Source organism: Cnephaeus nilssonii (genome assembly GCF_951640355.1).
Source record: "Cnephaeus nilssonii genome assembly, chromosome: 4".
In the NCBI taxonomy this organism is placed as follows: Eukaryota; Metazoa; Chordata; class Mammalia; order Chiroptera; family Vespertilionidae; genus Cnephaeus; species Cnephaeus nilssonii.
In genome coordinates, this window is record NC_137075.1 from 5,197,292 (window position 1) to 5,215,391 (window position 18,100).

Below are 18,100 nucleotides of genomic sequence, written 5' to 3' on the forward strand. Positions count from 1 at the left end.
ATTTCAACTGTGCCATCAATTTTTAAGTTACTAACTCTTGCACATTCTTATTTCAGTAAAACATGAGAACTGCATTTGAGAAAGAATAATCTTATGAATCCCTGACTGAAATAGACATGAAGTATAAGGGAGTAGTAAAAGGTATCAATTGCTTTGGAGATAACGAGCTAGATAAAGACTGAAAAAAAAAAAAAAACACAAAAAAGAGAAAAAAGGGCTCTTTTGTTTCTATGAATGAATTGTCCATGTTCTTAGCTAAAGCCAGCAGCTCTTCCGTTTGTGTCTCAGATCCCTGTGGGGTGTATAGGTACTTCCCTGCCAGGAACTGGACCTTTATGGACACCGGGTATTAGATATGAGCAGTCGTAGGCGTGTAAAAGAGAGTTTATTGTAGACTATGTAGCCACAGCTAACAAGGAGCCATCACATAAAGCAGTCCTTACAACATAGCCGGACAAAGTAGCAGCCCTTACTAATACAGTAGCAAACATAGGAGCCATACCAAGCAGCCATTCACTGGCTGGTCAATAACATACTTTTATACTAACGTAGACAAAAGAGGCTTCTTGCCAAATAGTGACATCAATCTTTGGATTATAGAAGGGCATGCCTGTGTAGTGTAGTAAGATTGCTGTATCCTTGCTTTTGTACCTGTGTCTGATAAATTGGCCTTGGCCTCAAACATATGGCGTACTCTAGATAGGGTCCCCACATTCAAACTGGCCTTGAACATCTGGCGTACTCTGAACAGAGTTCCCACAATCTCACACTGGCTAGCCTACCTACTCCAAGACATGTTTTCAGCATTCTGCCCTCTCTGGCACCACCAATTCTTTCCTCTGTCCTGGATTGGCCTAACCAGCACCCAAATGTGGCATTATTACTCTTATCTTAAAACAACAACAACATCACACACACACACTCTCTCTCTCTCTCTCTCTCTCTCTCTCTCTCTCTCTCTCTCTCTCTTTCTCTTTCTCCATCCTACTTTATTTTTCTCTTTTCCTTTTATAGAATTGTTTATATTATTGACTTCATTGAAAAGAATTGTTTATACTTATTGCCTTCAATTTCTCTCCTAAAACCAACCAAAAGGAGACAGTCACCAATAACCTCCACACTTAAATCCAATGTCGTTTCTCAGTCCTCATCTTACCTGACCTTCCAAAAGTATTTGACCAGTTGATCTAGTCCCCTCAATTTTTATGTGATTTCTAGGACCCTCCCCTCTGCCAGATCTCTGTTTTTTGTTCTGATACCCTTTTAGCTACCCCCTTAGTCTGCTGACTCTTCCTCTTCTGCCAGACTTCTAAATGCTGAAGTATCCCAGAGCTTAGGCATTTTCCCTTTTCTATGTACACGATGCTCATATCTTCAGTGACCTCATCAAGTCTCATGGCTTCAAATGTTAGCTATATGTATACTGATGACCGTCAAGTTTTTCTTTGTAGTCTAGACCTCCTCCAACTTCAGAACCTGATTATTAAGCTGCCTATTTGACTTCTCTGCGTGGATATCTTATATAAAATCTCCAAAATTGAGTTCCTAAAATTCCCTCCCATACCTGCTTAGTTTACCCATCTAAGTTAATTCCATCCCTTTATTCTCTTAGGCCTGTGGTGGCAAACTGTGGCTCGCGAGCCACATGCGGCTCTTTGGCCCCTTGAGTGTGGCTCTTTCCCAAAATACCACGGCCTGGGCGAGTCTATTTTGAAGAAGTGGCGTTAGAAGAAGTTTAAGTTTAAAAAATTTGGCTCTCAAAAGAAATTTCAATCGTCGTACTGTTGATATTTGGCTCTGTTGACTAATGAGTTTGCCGACCACTGTCTTAGGCCAAAATCTTGGAGTTGTCTTTGACTGCTTTTTTTTCCCTTCTTATAGCTTATCTGGTCTTTCAGGGAAATCCTGTTTTCTTTACCTTCAAAATATATCTAGAATTCTATACTTCTCACTACTCCCCATTCCCATTATCTTTGAAACCAACTCCTGTGAGGTTTTTGACCCATGATTCCACCAAAAATACTCTTGTCAAAGTCACTAGTGATGTTCTTTAAGTCACCATCTCTCACTTGAATTATTTCAGGAGCCTTAGTGGTCTCTTGCTTCAACCCCTGCTCCCTTCACTTTATTCTCAACATAATAGGGATCTTATAAAAAAATAAGTCAGGTCATATCATTCTGCTCAAAATCCTCCAATGCTTTCCCATCTCACTCAGAGTAACTGTTAAAGTGCTCACTTTGACCCCTAAGATCCTACAAGATCTAGTTCCTTTCTGCTCAAATATGGGCCTCACACCAGTAGCCCAGCCATTACCTGGAAGCTCATTAAATGTAGAACCTCTCATACTAACTCAACTTTCTGACTCCACAACCTACATTTTAATAAGCTCTGTAGGCAATTCATATGTACATTACAGATTGAGAAACACTGATGTAGTCCTCAATTACTCCTCTTTCCCTCACATACTCTGCTCCAGACACATTGGCCTCTTGGCTATTTCTAAAAGGTAGAAACACATCTACCTTTGGTAGTCATTCCTCCCTCTACCTAGAATAACTGCAGGCTAGTTACCTTCCTTCCTTCCTTCAGGCATTTATTAAAGTCATTTTCTCATTAAAGCCTTTCTGGGACATCTTATCTAAAACTGTATCTATAGTTCTTTTAATCCATAGTTATTATCTTTAATCTATAGTTATTTTAATCTATACTTCTTATCAACGTAGTATGTATTTTACTTATTTATCCTGTTTTCTTTGTCTGACTTCCCGGGTAGGATTTGAGCTCTACAGGGGCTGGGATTTATGTCTGTTTTGATCATTGCTTACTATGATACCTAGAACAGTGTCTGGTACATAGTAAACACTCAGAAAAGTTATTATTGAATTGGATGTAGCAATAGGCAGACTTTAGCAAAGTCTTGGAGAACAAGACTGAATATAGTAAAGTGAGAGGCAGATATTAATGAGGTAGAAAATAAATTTGAAGAAAGGAAACAGAATTACAAAGTATACTCTATTTTAAAGAGCTCTAGCCAATATTAAAATAATTCATTTTGGGGACTAGCTAGCACTTTAATCTATTAGTGAATATATTTCTTCTTTGACAAATAATTTGTAAATAGAAAACATAAAAATTCAAGTGTAACAGATTTTTATGAGTTTCAAGTGTAGCCCTTAAAAAAAATTAATTAAAAATTTTCCATTACCTTTGAAACCCATTAAGTTCTCTCCATTCTACATCTTAAGTATCTCCTAGCTTTCTTTCCCTATTCTCAGAGGCCTTTCTTTTTCTTTGTTATGGCCTTCCACAATTTATGAGAAGCACCTGGTAATTAAACCCCAAGACTGTTGGTTCCTCTGATTCAAACAGCTCCTCTGTTCAAACTTTGGGACAAGATAACCTACTCTCAAGCTACATTCTGGCATCCCCCTTCTCCCTGCTGTTTTAACATCTCAGGGATAGTTCTCATCAAGGAGTCTCTACTTAGTAGAAAGTTCAAACAAGCTTCTTTTGAACTCTTCATAACTTTTGCTCTGAGCATGTTTTACTGGGAAAAATACTGATAAGACACCTCCTTAGGACATCTGTTGGATTGTCTCCTGGAAAGCATACAAACTAACTTTTCAAGACAACCCCCTGGTATCTGCTCACCTCAACACAATCCCCCTTCTTTCCTTGTCGCTTAGCAACTGCAACTGCTTGCTCTTTAAAAGCAGAAGCCCCTCTTTGTTCCCTGCCCTGTATTGACTAGCAATACATTGGCCCTTTCCTCTCTTGGAAAGTAAAATAAATTTCATCTCTGCATCTCTTCTCTTAGTTGTGAATTTCTTCACAGCTCCCATCACCATCACTGACTAAAGCTTAACACCCTCTATGCCCTCTTTCACCTCCATCCCTCCCCCGCCACTTCTGTAATCACCACTCTGCTGTCCAATTCCATAGTTCTCTAGCCCTTTTCTATATGTCTTTACTTATCTGTGCAAACATAGCAAAGTAATGATATAGGAGAATAAAAAAGAAGTCAGCTATAGCTCCTAGGTACCTTGAAGAAAGAACCATATTTTAAAAATCTGATGTTAAAAAAAAATCAGCCAAAACCGGTTTGGCTCAGTGGATAGAGCGTCGGCCTGCGGACTCAAGGGTCCCAGGTTCGATTCTGGTCAAGGGCATGTACCTTGGTTGCGGGCACATCCCCAGTAGGGGGTGTGCAAGAGGCAGCTGATCGATGTTTCTCTCTCATCGATGGTTCTAATTCTCTATCCCTCTCTCTTCCTCTCTGTAAAAAATCAATAAAATATATATTTTTTAAAAATCAGACCTCTGGGGGAAAATTGTCTTGATATCTGTGGCAATTCAAACAGAAAATGCATTTCATTTTCAGAGGTAATCCTGCGATAGATATTTCCTTAAAGCTGACTATGTAATTCTCTTAACCGTGAGTTGCTGATGTTTGTTCGACCCCACATATTACTGTTCACAGGAGCCAGAGCACTGAGACAGCTGAATGCAGATTATAATAGCTCTCTCTTTACAAAGTGCAATAACCTACCTTCTATTCTTATGACATAAACTGCCTCTTTAGCACCTATACTTTGTCAGAAGCTTTGTTTTGAAGCCTAGGCATAGGCACAGTGTCCCAATGCAGCTGCTTACCGGGTTGTAGCCAGATCACTATTCTCCTTGGAGCCATCTTCCTCTGCATAAAGGGGAGGCAGGGTGGAACTAGTCATCAAAGTTTCCATCTCTCTAAAAGAAAGAGAGAATAAAAATTAATTAATGGCTTAATTACTTCCAGTGCAAGTTTCACTAATTTAAGAGCCAGCCTTCCTTAACTTTATCACGTCAGCAGCAGAATAGAAACAGACCCGATTATTTTTCTTCTTGATTCGAACACATCAATAAACTCTATGGTTAAAGAATGGGCTTTCAGTGGACAGAGCCTCAGCCTGCAGACTGAAGGGTCCCGGGTTGAATTCTGGTCAAGGGCACATGCCTGGTTTGTGGGCTTGATCCCAAGTGGGGGGCGTGCAGTAGGCAGCTGATCAATGATTCTCTCTCATCAATGATGTTTCTATCTCTCTCTCCCTCTTTCTTCCTCTCTGAAATCAATAAAAATATGTTTAAAAAAATGGGCTTTCAATCCTGGTCTTAATCAACTGAACAGACTTAAAATAGTTAGATTTTTTTTTTTTTTTTACAACTCAGACACAGTATGGAAAATTCCTTTTTTGTTTATTCAGAATATCTTTAAAAGTATTCTTCATTTCCTGTAGAAATTGTTAAGCGGTACTGCAACCCTGAGCAAGTTATTCAACCTCTTTGAGATACAATCTCATTATCTTAGACAAAATTACTGACCTACACACAGGATTATTGTAAAGGATTAAACTGAAAGTACTTCCTAAACAGAGAAAGGCTAATAGATGGTAAATGGTTTGAGTATCTATAATAATAAAAGCATAATATGCTAATTAGACTGGATGTCCCTCTGGACGAAGTGGGGAATGTGAGGGCAGCTCAGGTCCCAGGTGCCTGCTGGCGGCCAGAGGGAAGCCAGCGGCCAGAAGGAAGCCGGTGCCAGTAGCCGGGGGAAAGAATGCATACTCTTGCATGATTTTCATGCATCAGGCCTCTAGTAGTTATTATATAAAGAAAGGTATTGTTATTATAACATTACCAAATCTCAGTCCCAAATAAATTATCCTTAGATTAAATGATGACAAATTGAGCCCTCTAATGAAGCATAATAACATCCATCTTGTATAAAAAACTGCTGTTTGAAATTCTCTGCTATTGTTAGATAGTCCCTAATCCTGTAAACTCTATCATTATAAACTCTTTCACTTTAAGACAGTCTGTTATTCTGTAAAATGACTTTGTTTTTAATTCAAATAATAAAAAAAGATGAACTTAACTGTCTGACGTTGCAGGCTAGCCATCCAATATAATAGACTAAAATAGACTAATACTGATAAAAATTACCATATTCTTATGCCAAGTACAAATTCATTGTGTATTCAAGGTTACAACTGTCTGTAACAATAACTCACACAGAGCACTTTGTAATATCTGCAAACAAAGAGGATCGAAAAGTATAAATACGGGAGATTTCCTGTATGTGGTGCTCAGAGAATTGGAAGAGACACCTCCCTCTGGGCTGTGCGCAATAAACGAATCCTAATTAATTGGCTCATTAAGGCGTCTTGCTGATTTATGATACAACATTTGGAGACCCCATCCAGATAAAGAGACAGATGCCTACCTGCACCTAGTCTTGGGCGCCTGGGATGAACGGCCTCCCCTGCCTGGCTGCCAGGCCCTGAGGATCTCTAGGGGAGGTGCCACCTGATGAAGTTCCAGGGCCCCAGAGACGCTTCTCTGTGGTCGTGACAGCCAGACAAGGGACACCTGACATACCTCTGCATTCTTTTGGAATCATCAGAAAGAAAGCCTCGGGAGGTGGGTGAATTAGAATTCGATTAGGGAATTTTGAGTTCACTTTGCTGTTTGCTGTTTGGGACTAGCCACTTTGTTACCGAGAAGAGGGACTGGACGCAGTCTTAACTCCTCCAGTAGGTTCTCACCAAGATGTTGGTTGAGAGTTTTGGGGTGTGGGTGCCAGGAGTGCCCGCACGTCCATTTGGGGAGTTGGGAATTGTTTCAGTTATCCGCTCAGCTTCCATTTGGGCTAGTCTACTGAGAGAGTGTGAGTGCAGATGTTTGTCTGTCTTGGCATAATTAACTGTTCATTAACTGGTCTATAAATATAAGTGTGAGAGCCTGTGTAAAAGCAGAAGCTACTTTGATTTATTCTGTACTTCTGTTGATTTGTCTGGCTAAAACATTTTATTTATTTAAGGCTGGATGCTGGGGTGGACTACAAAAACCCCCAAGTAGATGCTGAGGATCTCCTTTTCCCAGGGTTTTGCTCTCTGTCAGAGAGGGAATCAGCCCACTTAGACATGTGATTTTACTGGATTAGGTTAAAATTTTGAAATTCTGGGGTAGATTTATTTATTTTTATTTTTTTAAAATTTAATAAATCTTTATTGTTTGGATTATTACAATTGTTCCTCTTTTTTCCCCCCATAGCTCCCCTCCACCAGGTTCCTACCCGACACTCTGCCCATACCTCCCCCCCACTGTCCTCATCCATAGGTGTATGATTTTTGTCCAGTCTCTTCTCGCACTCCCCACTCCCCCTTTCCCCCAAGAAGTGTCAGTCCACTCCCTTTCTATGCCCCTGATTCTATTATATTCACCAGTTTATTCTGTTCATCAGATTTTTTACTCCCTGGGTTTTTAGATTCACTTGTTGATAGATACGTATTTGTTGTTCATAATTTTTATCTTTATCTTTTTCTCCTTCTTCCTCTTCTTAAATAATACCTTTCAGCATTTCATATAATTCTGGTTTGGTGGTGATGAACTCCTTTAGCTTTTTCTTATCTGTGAAGCTCTTTATCTGACCTTCAATTCTGAATAATAGTTTTGGTGGGTAATCTTGGTTGTAGTTTCTTGCTATTCATCACTTTGAATATTTCTTGCCATTCCCGTCTGGCCTGCATAGTTTCTGTTGAGAAATCAGCTGACAATCGTATGGGTGCTCCCTTGTAGGTAACTAACTGTTTTTCTCTTGCTGCTTTTAATATTCTCTCTTTGTCTTTTGCTCTTGGCATTTTAATTATGAGGTGTCTTGGTGTGGTCCTCTTTAGATTCCTTTTGTTTGGGGTTCTGTGCGCTTCCTGGACTTGTAAGTCTATTTCTTTCACCAGGTGGGGGAAGTTTTCAGTCACTATTTCTTCAAATAGGTTTTCAGTATCTTACTCTCTCTCTTCTTCTGGCACCCCCATAATTCTGAAGTTGGTACTCTTGATGTTGTCCCGGAGGCTTCTTACACTATCTTCAACTTTTTGGATTCTTTTTCTTTTTGCTTTTCTGGTTGAGTGTTTTTTGCTTCTTTGTATTCCAAATCTTTGACTTGGTTCTTGCAATCCTCTAGTCTGCTTTTAGGTCGCTGTATAATATTTTTTATTTCAGTCAGTGTATGCTTAGTTTCTAGTTGACCCATTTTCATATCTTAAAGGGTCTTGTTAAATTTATCGACCTTTTCTAGGAAATTCTTGAAATATTTTTTTTTTATTGAGGTATTATATGTGTACATATCTTACCATTCCCCCCCACCCCACACCCATACATGCCCTCACCCCCCAGAGTTTTGCGTCCATTGTTTATGCTTATATGCATGCATACAAGTCCTTCGTTTGATTTCTTATCCCCCCCACCTCTCCCTAACTTTCCCCCTTGGTTTTGTTGATCTTTTGTATTGTTTCTTTAGTCTCTATGTCGTTTATCTCCGCTCTGATCTTTATTATTTCTTTCCTTCTGCTTACACTGGGCTTTTCTTGTTGCTCTCTCTCTAACTCTTTGAGTTGTTGGGTTAGGTAATTTATTACCATTGTTTCTTGTTTTTTGCAGTAGGCTTGTAGAGCTATGAACTTCCCTCTCAGGACTGCTTTCGCTGTGTCCCACAGATTTTGGATTGTTGTGTTTTCACTGTCGTTTGTTGCCATGATGTTTTTTATTTCTTCCTTGATGTCTTTGGTAACCCAGTCATGGTTTAATAGCATGCTGTTTAGTCTCCATGTGTTTGATTTCTTTGGGTTGTTTTTATTGTAGTTGATTTCCAGTTTTATGCCACTGTGATCTGAGAAGACACTTGATATGATTTCTATCTTCTTGAATTTGGAGAGACTTTGCCTATGTCCTAACATATGGTCTATCTTTGAAAATGACCCATGTGCACTTGAGAAGAATGTATATTCTGTGGCTTTGGGGTGAAATGTTCTGAAGTTGTCGATTAATTCCATCTGGTCTAGTGAGTCATTTAGGATTGATGTTCTGTGCTGATTTTTTGTTTAGAGGATTTGTCCAATGGTGATAGTGGGGTATTGAAGTCTCCTACTATGATTGTATTGCTGTCAATCTCTCCTTTGATATCTTCCAGGAGTTTTTTAATGTATCTTGGTGCTCCTGTGTTGGGTGCATATATGTTTACCAGAGTAATTTCTTCTTGTTGGATTTCTCCCTTTAGTATTATGAAGTGGCCTTCATTATCTCTTGTAATGTCCTTCACTTTGAGATCTAATTTGTCAGATATAAGTATTGCTACCCCAGCTTTTTTTTCATTTCCATTCACCTGGAAAACCTTTTTCCATCCCTTTACTCTCCGTCTGTATGCGTCCTTTTTTTTTGAGGTGGGTTTCCTGTAGACAGCAGATATATGGGTTTTGTTTTCTTATCCAATCTGTTACCCTGTGTCTTTTGATTGGGGCATTCAATCCATTTACATTTAAAGTTATTATTGATAGGCACTTATTTGTCGCCATTTTTATTCTATACCCCTGTGTTCCTTCTTTGCTTCCTATTTCTTTCTTTCTATTTTATTTTTTACAGCAGACCCTTTAGCATTTCTTTCATTGCTGGTTTGGTGGTGATAAACTCCCTTAGCCCTTTTTTGTCTGTGAAGCTCCTGATTTCACCTTCAATTTTGATTGATAGCCTTGCTGGGTACAGTATTCTTGGATTGAGACCCTTCCTTTGCATGACTTTGTATATTTCATTCCATTCCCTTCTGGCCTGATGAGTTTCTGTTGAGAAATCAGTTGCTAGTCTGATGGGGGTTCCTTTGTATGTAACTGTCTGTCTCTCTCTGGCCGCTTTTAAGATTCTTACTTTGTCGTTGGTGTTTGCCAACTTAATTATAATGTGCCTTGGTGTCGGTCTTTTGGGGTTCATTTTGCTTGGAACTCTGTGAGCTTCTTGGATTTGTGTGGGTTTTTTCTTCCCTATATCAGGGAAGTTTTCTGTTATTATTTCTTCAAACAGGTTTTCTATTCCTTGCTCCGATTCCTTTCCTTCTGGTACCCCTATTATCCTGATGTTGTTTTGTTTTGTGTTGTCCCGAAGTTCCCTTAGGCTCTCCTCATGCTTTCTAATTTTTGTTTCTAGAAGCTGTTGTAATTGGGTATTTTTTTCCATCTTGTCTTCTAGCTCACTTATGCGGTCCTCTGCTTCTTCTAGTCTACTCTCGATGCTTTGAATTGAGTTCTTTACAGCAGTGATGTCATTTTTCATTTCTCCTTGGTTCTTCTTCATTTCCTCTTGGTTCTTACTCATATTGTCGAATTTGTCTTCCATCCTTTTCAGCCACCTTATGACCATTTCTCTGAATTCTTTCTCTGATAGGTTGTTTGCCTCTAATTCGTTTACTTCCTTTTCTGGTGATGCCTGCTTCTCTTTCCTATGGGGGCTGTTTCTTTGTCTCCCCATGGTCTCTCTTCTCCGGATGTCTGGTTATATAGTTCTCTCTCTCTGGCGTTGATTTAAAGGTACAAAATACAACACAACCAGGCACAACACACAAGGCACTGAACAGAATTGTATTCACGATATTAATAACCTCCAATAAAGGTAACCACCAGAGAAAGACAAATTAGGGTATAGGAGTGGAAGAGGGAGAGTAAAAAGAAAGAACAACAACAAAAAAAGTGTGAATCTGAACTTGGGAAAAGAGCAGAAAAAAAAGGAAAAGAAAAAAAAAGTAAGAGAGACAAGAACAATACTAAGAGAGAAAAGGGGAACAAACTATATATATGGGGAGTAGACTCCACTAGAACAACCACTAATCCCAGCAAATTCCAGCAACACGAGCCTGGAGATTAATACAAACTGCAACACCAACTAATATCAAGTGAGGCAAGGGAAAACAAAAGTAAAAAACAAACAAAAACAAAGCAAACAAAAGAACCAACCAAACAAACAAAAAGGATAATCAAAACTATCTCATAAAAAAGCATAAAAATTCAATCTAATCAACATTCAAGCAAACAACAACAAAAGGCCAGAGAGAAAAATAATTTTTTTAAGGTAGCGTAGAGAGAGGTATGTATGGATTTGAAGCAGGGGGTTGGGAATTAGATATATAAGTAGGGTGAAATTTTAGCAGAGGGTAAACTGAAAAAGTAGGGAAAATCTATAGCCAGAAAGGATTAAGAAAAACAGGAAACCAAAAGGGGAAAGGTTAGGAGGAGAGTGATGGCAAAATGTTAGCGTTGAGATAGGGTAAAACGATTGTAAGGGAAAGATGCAAATAGAATGTAGGACACTAATCCCAAAATACAAGAAAGGGAAAATCAAATGACATTAAAAAAAAAAAAAGTAAAATAATAGTAATAATAGTGCTGATTGAAAATAAAAATGTAATAATTAAAAAGGTGAAAATCGAGTGAGGAAAAAGAAAACAATTTAGTTTCTTAAGTAAAAGATGAAAAAAATGAAAATAAAAAAATTAGAATAAAAAAATTTTTAAAAAAATTGAAAAAGGAATTAAAAATTAAAAAATAGGAAGACTAAAATGTGCAGTAGCAGCTGTCATTCACTTCCTCTAATATTCTGTTTGTATGCCTGTTTCCCAGTCTGGGCGGTATTTCAGTTCAGCTTCATTCCACTGCTTCTCAGTGCTGTAGGCCAGTCCTGCTTTTTGAGCCAGCCGTGTCTTAATTTCTCATATTTATTTTTGATTACACCAGAGACAATTAGCGTTTCAGCCCCTGGGTGGCAGTGTTTCTGAATTGACTTCCGGGCCTCTCTAGCTTTTTTTTTTTTTTCCCCCCTCTATGGCACTCACTACCGGTTTGTGGAGGTGTGCCTCAGAGCTGCCTCTCCAATGGTCACACCCAGCTCTGTTCCCAGGTTCCGAAAAAACAACTTCCCCCTGCAGTCTTTCAGGGTTTTTCCACCTGGGTTTTCCTATGTATTGGGCTTAGTAATCAGAGTCGGAAAGAGCCCAAGTGTGTGGACAGTGGGTCTGCGCGCAAGACTAAGGAGCCTGCACTCCTTTGAAAATTCTTAGTCTGATCCTCCTCGTCAGATTAAAATGAGTTGCTTTTAAGAGGTCACTTCTGTTAGCAGCTCAGAGGACCCCCTTCCACATTCACGGATCACGGCAGTTCCAACTGCCGCCGATTTTTCTAGGCACAGACCTCCCGGTTCCTGCCCGTCTTGCGGCTCGCGCGCTTCCCTCCCACTGCGGGGATTAGAAACCACACCTTATTTCAGGCGAAATCTGACCTTTCTGTGGTGCAGTGAAGGGTTCCTTTGAATCCGAATGTTTGCGCCGATAGGGGACCGGTGTTCTGGTGCTCGCAGCTGTTCAGTGTTTGCAGTTGTCGCGGAAAGTCAGGTTTCCAATAAAGTCCTCCTTTCCTTGCAAGATGGCGAGGCGCCCGGTGAGCCCGCAGCTCCGGGAGGGGAACCAGCCCCTGTGGGTGCTGCACGGTCAGGGGAGCCCTGGCCAGCACTCCCCCGCCTTCTCCTGGAGTTTAGCTGTCCCTTCAATTCTTGAAAAATCTTATAACCGTGGTTTTGAACTCTATATCCTTTCGTTTACTTTCCTCCATTTCCTTCATTTGTGGCCTGTCTCTTTGTCTCTGCATTTTGGCTGCTTCCCTGAGTTGATGGGGTGGCTTTGTGTGCTAGGTGTCCTAGCAGGGCCCAGTGGCTCAGCCTCCCCAGTTACCTGAGGTGGACACTCTCGGTGCACCCCTTTGTGGGCTGTGTGTGCAGTCTTCTTATAGTTACGCCTAGATTGTTGTTAGTATCACTGGGGGGGAGTTGACCTCCAGGCCAATTGGCTGTGAGGATCAGCTGTATCTCCGCTGGGAGAGCTTCTGTGCTCAGCTTGGAAGGGGCGGAGTCTCAGCATGGAGCAGACAGCCTTGATTTCCCGTCAGCCCCGCCCTAAGAGTCCCCTGTGTCTCACGTCCTGCGGCAATGGCTGCACGCACCTCTGAGAGAAGGTTGCCCTGAGTTTCACCTGCTGCCAGACAGTCCAGTTTCTCCCCGAATGAGTCTGGGTATTCAGTGTCTCACCCGGAAGTGGATTTCAGTGCAGTTGGGAGGTTTTGTTTCCCTCCCGAACGAGAAAGCTAGCCGCGTGCTTGTTGCGCGCCCTCTCCGAGTGCCGCGAGCAAGCCAGCCACGTATTCAGCCACCCACCCTTTCCGTGCGCACGGGTCTCCGCACCTGTCCTTCACAGCTCCTCTGGGTCTTCAGTGTCCTTTTATCTTTCCTTCTAGTTGTAGAATTTCCACTCAGGCAGCTTTTCGGTGGTTCTGGATGATGTCCTCTCTGTCTTCCAGTTGCACTTTTGAAATTGTTGTGCGAGGCAGCAGTATAGTTGTTTACCTATGCCGCCATCTTGGTTTCTCCTCCTCTGGAATAGACTAATACTGATAACAATTACCATATTCTTATGCCAAGTACAAACTAATTATGTATTCAAGGTTACAATTGTCTGTAACAATAACTCACAAAGAGCCCTTTGTAATATCTGCAAACAAAGAGGCTCGAAAAGTATAAATACGGGAAACTTCCTGTATGGGTTGCTCAGAGATTTGGAAGAGACATCTGCCTCTGGGCCGTGTGCAATGAACAACTCCTAATTGGCTTATTAAGGCATTTTGTATCCCTTTCGCTGATTTACGATACAACACTAAAGGGAAATAATGCCAAGGAAGTGGAGGATAGAAGGCAGAATGATGTGGTTCAGAGTTAAGAAAACCATACTTCTAGGTCAGAAATATGCTCTATATCACCATGATGAGTAACAAAAATAGATATATCTGGGTACAGGAAACTAAGCTAACTTGAAGAAAACAAATCACTAAACCTTGAGGTTATCAGACTTGAAAGGTAAGTGATAGTTACAAAGAGAGTAATTTCATTTAGCATATGTGGGAGCACAGCCCTTTGGACGCCAGGTATTAGACAGAGACATGAGAAGTCATAGGTATATATAAGAGAGACTTTAATGTAGACCAAGTAGACATTGCTACAGAAGGAGCCATCAGACAAAGGAGTTCTTCAAAGTAGCCCCACAAAAGCAGGCACTGGCTGGTCAGTGGCAACTTATATACACACTCAAACAAAAGAGACTCCTGCCAATTAGTGTTATATACTCAAAGAAAAGAGGCCTCATGGCAATTAGTGATGCTAGTGCTAAATTAACATAAACAGGTTACATAAGGGTGCGCTTGTGCAGTACGTATATTGCTACTACTGAGTCATTGCCAACGCACAGGCATAGGGCAAAGGGGCCTTCACTTAATAATACGGCTGTGTCCTTGCCTGCACACATACATATGTCAAATTGGCCTTAATCATCTGTCGTACTCTGATTAGGGTTCCCACACACTACAAACATTTTTTTCCCCCCTTCAGTGCTTACCACCCAGGGCTTTAACCCTTTGCACTCCCTTGCTTTTTTCTCGATTCCTTTATTCTAATGCTAACCGTGTCGAGTCACACTCGACATCCGAGTGCAAAAGGTTAATCCATATTGCTAAAAGAAACAGCCTTCCATTCATAATGAAAGTGATATTCAAACAAAACAATCAAAAATGACCCCAAACATTAGTCACATAAGTGGAACTGAAAACCATTCAAGAAACAGTGCTTCAATCAACTGGGAGGACTGAGAAGCAAATTAGGAGTTCACTTGGGAGCTCCTTCCACAGTTATTTCACGTGCGCCTGCCTAGGACACCTCATGAGCTAGCAATCAAAAGGAAAGTGCAGCAGCCAAAATAGAGCTAGAATTCATCCTATTGAGGTAGAAATGAGTAAGAAAATGCAGATGACACGGACACCATATTCTAAATATTCAATAAATTAACTTCCAAAAGAATGATTTGCTGAGGCTGGGTCCCGGGTCCGGGTGAAGCTGGATCCCGGGTCCGGGTGAGGCCGTGCGCCCCTGGATCTGGGTGAGGCTGGGTCCCGGGTCCGGGTGAGGCCACGCGCCCTTGGGTCCGGGTGAGGCTGGATCCCGGGACCGGGTGAGGCCGCACACACCTGGGTCTGGGTGAGGCCATGCGCCCCGGGGCCTGTGTGATGCTGGGTCCCAGGTCCGGGTGAGGCCGCGCGCCCCTGCGTCCGGGCGAGACCAAACCAGAGGGAGTCAGACCTGCATTACCACCATTTGTCCACCATCCAGAGCTGAAAAGTCAGTGCCGACATGTACACATAAGGAACTGGTGGACATTGAAATTGGGTCTCAAAAGAACTGTTGGCCCAGAAAGAAACTCACTACAGACTGATTCATTTGCCTGTCAGCATAATTATTATTGCTCGTCTCACATTCGGTTCTTATAAGTATATTTCTAGTAACACATGATCTCACTCATCTAGGGGAAATGATGAACAACATAGACTGATGAACAAGAACAGACCCAGAAACAAGGAGGCATCGATTGGACTGTCGGGCCTCAGAGGGAGGGTAGGAGAGGGTGGGGGTAGGGGGGAGAGATCAACCAAGGTACTTGTGTGCATGCATACGAGCCTAACCAATGGTTAACGACAACAGGGGGGTGGGGGCATCCATGGGGAGGGGTGGGGGTGGGAATGGGGGGGATGAGGACAAATATGTGACACCTTAATCAATAAAGAAATTTAAAAAATAAAATAAAATAAACAAATATATATAAAAAAGAATGATTTGCTTCTTATTTTTATTTTCTCACTTTTACTTCTAAATTTATTTAGCAGACCAGGTTTTATAAATAGCTTAATGTGAAAAAACATGCATCTCTGTTTACCTTCTACCCATTATAGTGGAGGAAGCATGGAAAGCATAGAGAGGAACTTCTCTTTGGCACACAGTAAAGAGTTTCTTTCATGTGCATGGATGCTTGCTAATCCTTTTCAATTTCTCAAGATAGAGGACTTACAGGGGACTGTAACAAATCCTGCAAAAATCCATTCTAGATGTTTTCTAGAAAAATCCTGACACAAGTGTACTTAAATTTTATTCACATTATACACAGGCCAGATTAGAGCCCAAGCTTTAAAGACTACTAATATAACCTTAAACCAATATTCACCTTATCAAAAGAAAACCAATCAATTAGATGGCATAGGGTCAAACTGTATACCAAGAGCAAACATTCAAGTAGTCAGGTATATACCCCCAAATCTTAAAAGGACTCATTTTACTGGCTTCTTTCTAAAAGTCTCATTATAAATGTTATAATGGCCTGGTGCATAAAATTCGTGCACATTAAAAGGGGATTAATTGGAGCAAATATTTTAATATTGCTATTTGCCCTTTCTCTATAATAGAAGTGTCAGAGATAAAAGAAAATTAGTAAAATGTATATGAAAATCTTCCTCCTGTCAGAGTCTGGGGCATGCCGCGGCACCCAGAGTCAAGTCCCTGTCCACCAGCAGTGCCTCAAAATTGTGCAAGACCCAGACCCAGCCGGCCACAACCTCATTGGGCCAGATCCAGACCTGGCCGGCCCCATCCCGGGGTCCCCTGGCATGACGCCGGGCGCAGCCTCAGGTCCCCCATCAATACCCACTGGGTGTGGGGGAGGGGCGCAGCCTCAGTGTCCCCGTCAAGCCCCGCAGGGTGGGGGGCGCAACCTCAGTGCCCCTGTCAAGCCCTGCCGAGCGGGGGGTGTGGCCTGAGGTTTCCTGTTCTGTCAACGGGGTGGGGGGCACAGCCTGAGGTCCCCTGTCAAGTCCTGTTGGTCAGGGGGTGTGGCCTTAGGTCCCCTGGCCCGGTGAAGGGGCCGGGGGCGCAGACTGCGGTCCCCTGGCCCGGCGCTGGGGCAGGGGGTACGGCCTGAGGTCCCCCGTCAAGCCGTGCTGGGCGGGGGGCATGGCCCGATGTACCCCAGCCTGGCACCGGGGTAGGGGGTGCAGCCTAAGGTCCCCTGTCTAGCCCCACCAGGCAGGAGGCGCAAGCTCAGGTCCCCTGCCCTGGCCCAGCGCCACGTAGCCTCAGCTCCCTGCTGATTGCTCCTTAAGGCTCCTTATGGGAACTCGACCTCTGCTGTGGGCGCAGCCATCTTGTGTTACAGAAACCCCCGCTCCACTGTGGGCCTGCAATCTTTGTGACGGTAATTTGCATATTCCCTTTTTATTAGATAGGACGGCCTTTGAAGAAACTCAATACTCAGCGTCCCTCCCACACCTCAAAAGGAGTGGACAGATGAAGTGTCTTTTCATTCATTATGACAACACTACCCTCTTTGGGTGTTTCCCAGATATCTAGTTATTTTAGAAATATGGGAGACAGCTGAACTACCTAACCTTAACACATAAACAGATCATATAAACAAAGGAAGTTCAGAGAACACACATTTCTTCCTTTTCCTTTTATAAACATGTTTGTTTTACTCAACCCATATGCCTTCAGATGTAATTTTTCTAATGTTACTGAATAGTCAGGTCCCTACAAAATGAGTAATGAAGTAGGTGGAAAGTTTGTGGCCAAGATTAACAAAAGAAGGAAATGAGGAATTGGTTTGGTGAAACCCAAAAGCCTCTAATCTACAATAAGCTGGAAAATAAAATGATTCCCAAGAATATGATTAGGATTCTGTAAGACTGCTTTCATATGGTCCTTGAAGGGGTGATTTAAACCAAACCATGGATACTAAACCACTGATTGCCAAAAGCCCTTCAGGCATCCGTGCCTGGTAATGTCCCAGTAGAGAGGTCACACTGAACTTTGAAATTCCATGCAAGGCACGTATGAAATGTAATGAATGCTGCTCTGGAAGGGGAGAGAAGATAAATATATCTTCAAAGGCAAAGATATATAATAGTTTGGTTCTCAACTGGTGTTTAAGTAAATAGGTGGATCATGTACCTGGAAGAATGGAAAAATGGTATTACCTTGGGGTTTACACTTTGTTTTTTTATTTTTAAATCTTTATTGTTGAGAGTATTATAGATGTCCCCCACTTTTCCCCCTTCCATGGCTCTCCTCCACCCAGATCCCACCCTGCCCAAGTCCTTCCCCAGCCTATTGTTGGTGTCCCTGGGTAATGCGTGCGCGCGTGTGTGTATACATATGTGTGTGTGTGTGTGTGTGTGTGTGTGTGTGTGTGTATATATATATATATACACACACACATATATATATATAAAATTTATATATATATTCCCTTTGGTTAATCTCTTCCCACCCCTGCCCTTTCCTCTGTGATTCACCAGTCTGTTCTGTTTCCATACCTGGTTCTCTTTT

At 41.8% G+C, this 18,100-nt stretch overlaps 1 protein-coding gene across 1 annotated transcript in view; it reads right to left on the reverse strand.

Annotated features, from left to right (window-relative positions):
• The window catches only part of HMG20A (high mobility group 20A), a 107,430-nt gene that overhangs the window by 72,198 nt on the left and 17,132 nt on the right, over positions 1 to 18,100 (reverse strand). The window contains exon 2 of the mRNA XM_079768649.1: positions 4,655 to 4,747. Coding sequence (XP_079624775.1) covers positions 4,655 to 4,743 — 89 coding nt within the window. The 5' untranslated portion in view covers positions 4,744 to 4,747. The remainder of the gene's footprint in view (positions 1 to 4,654; positions 4,748 to 18,100) is intronic.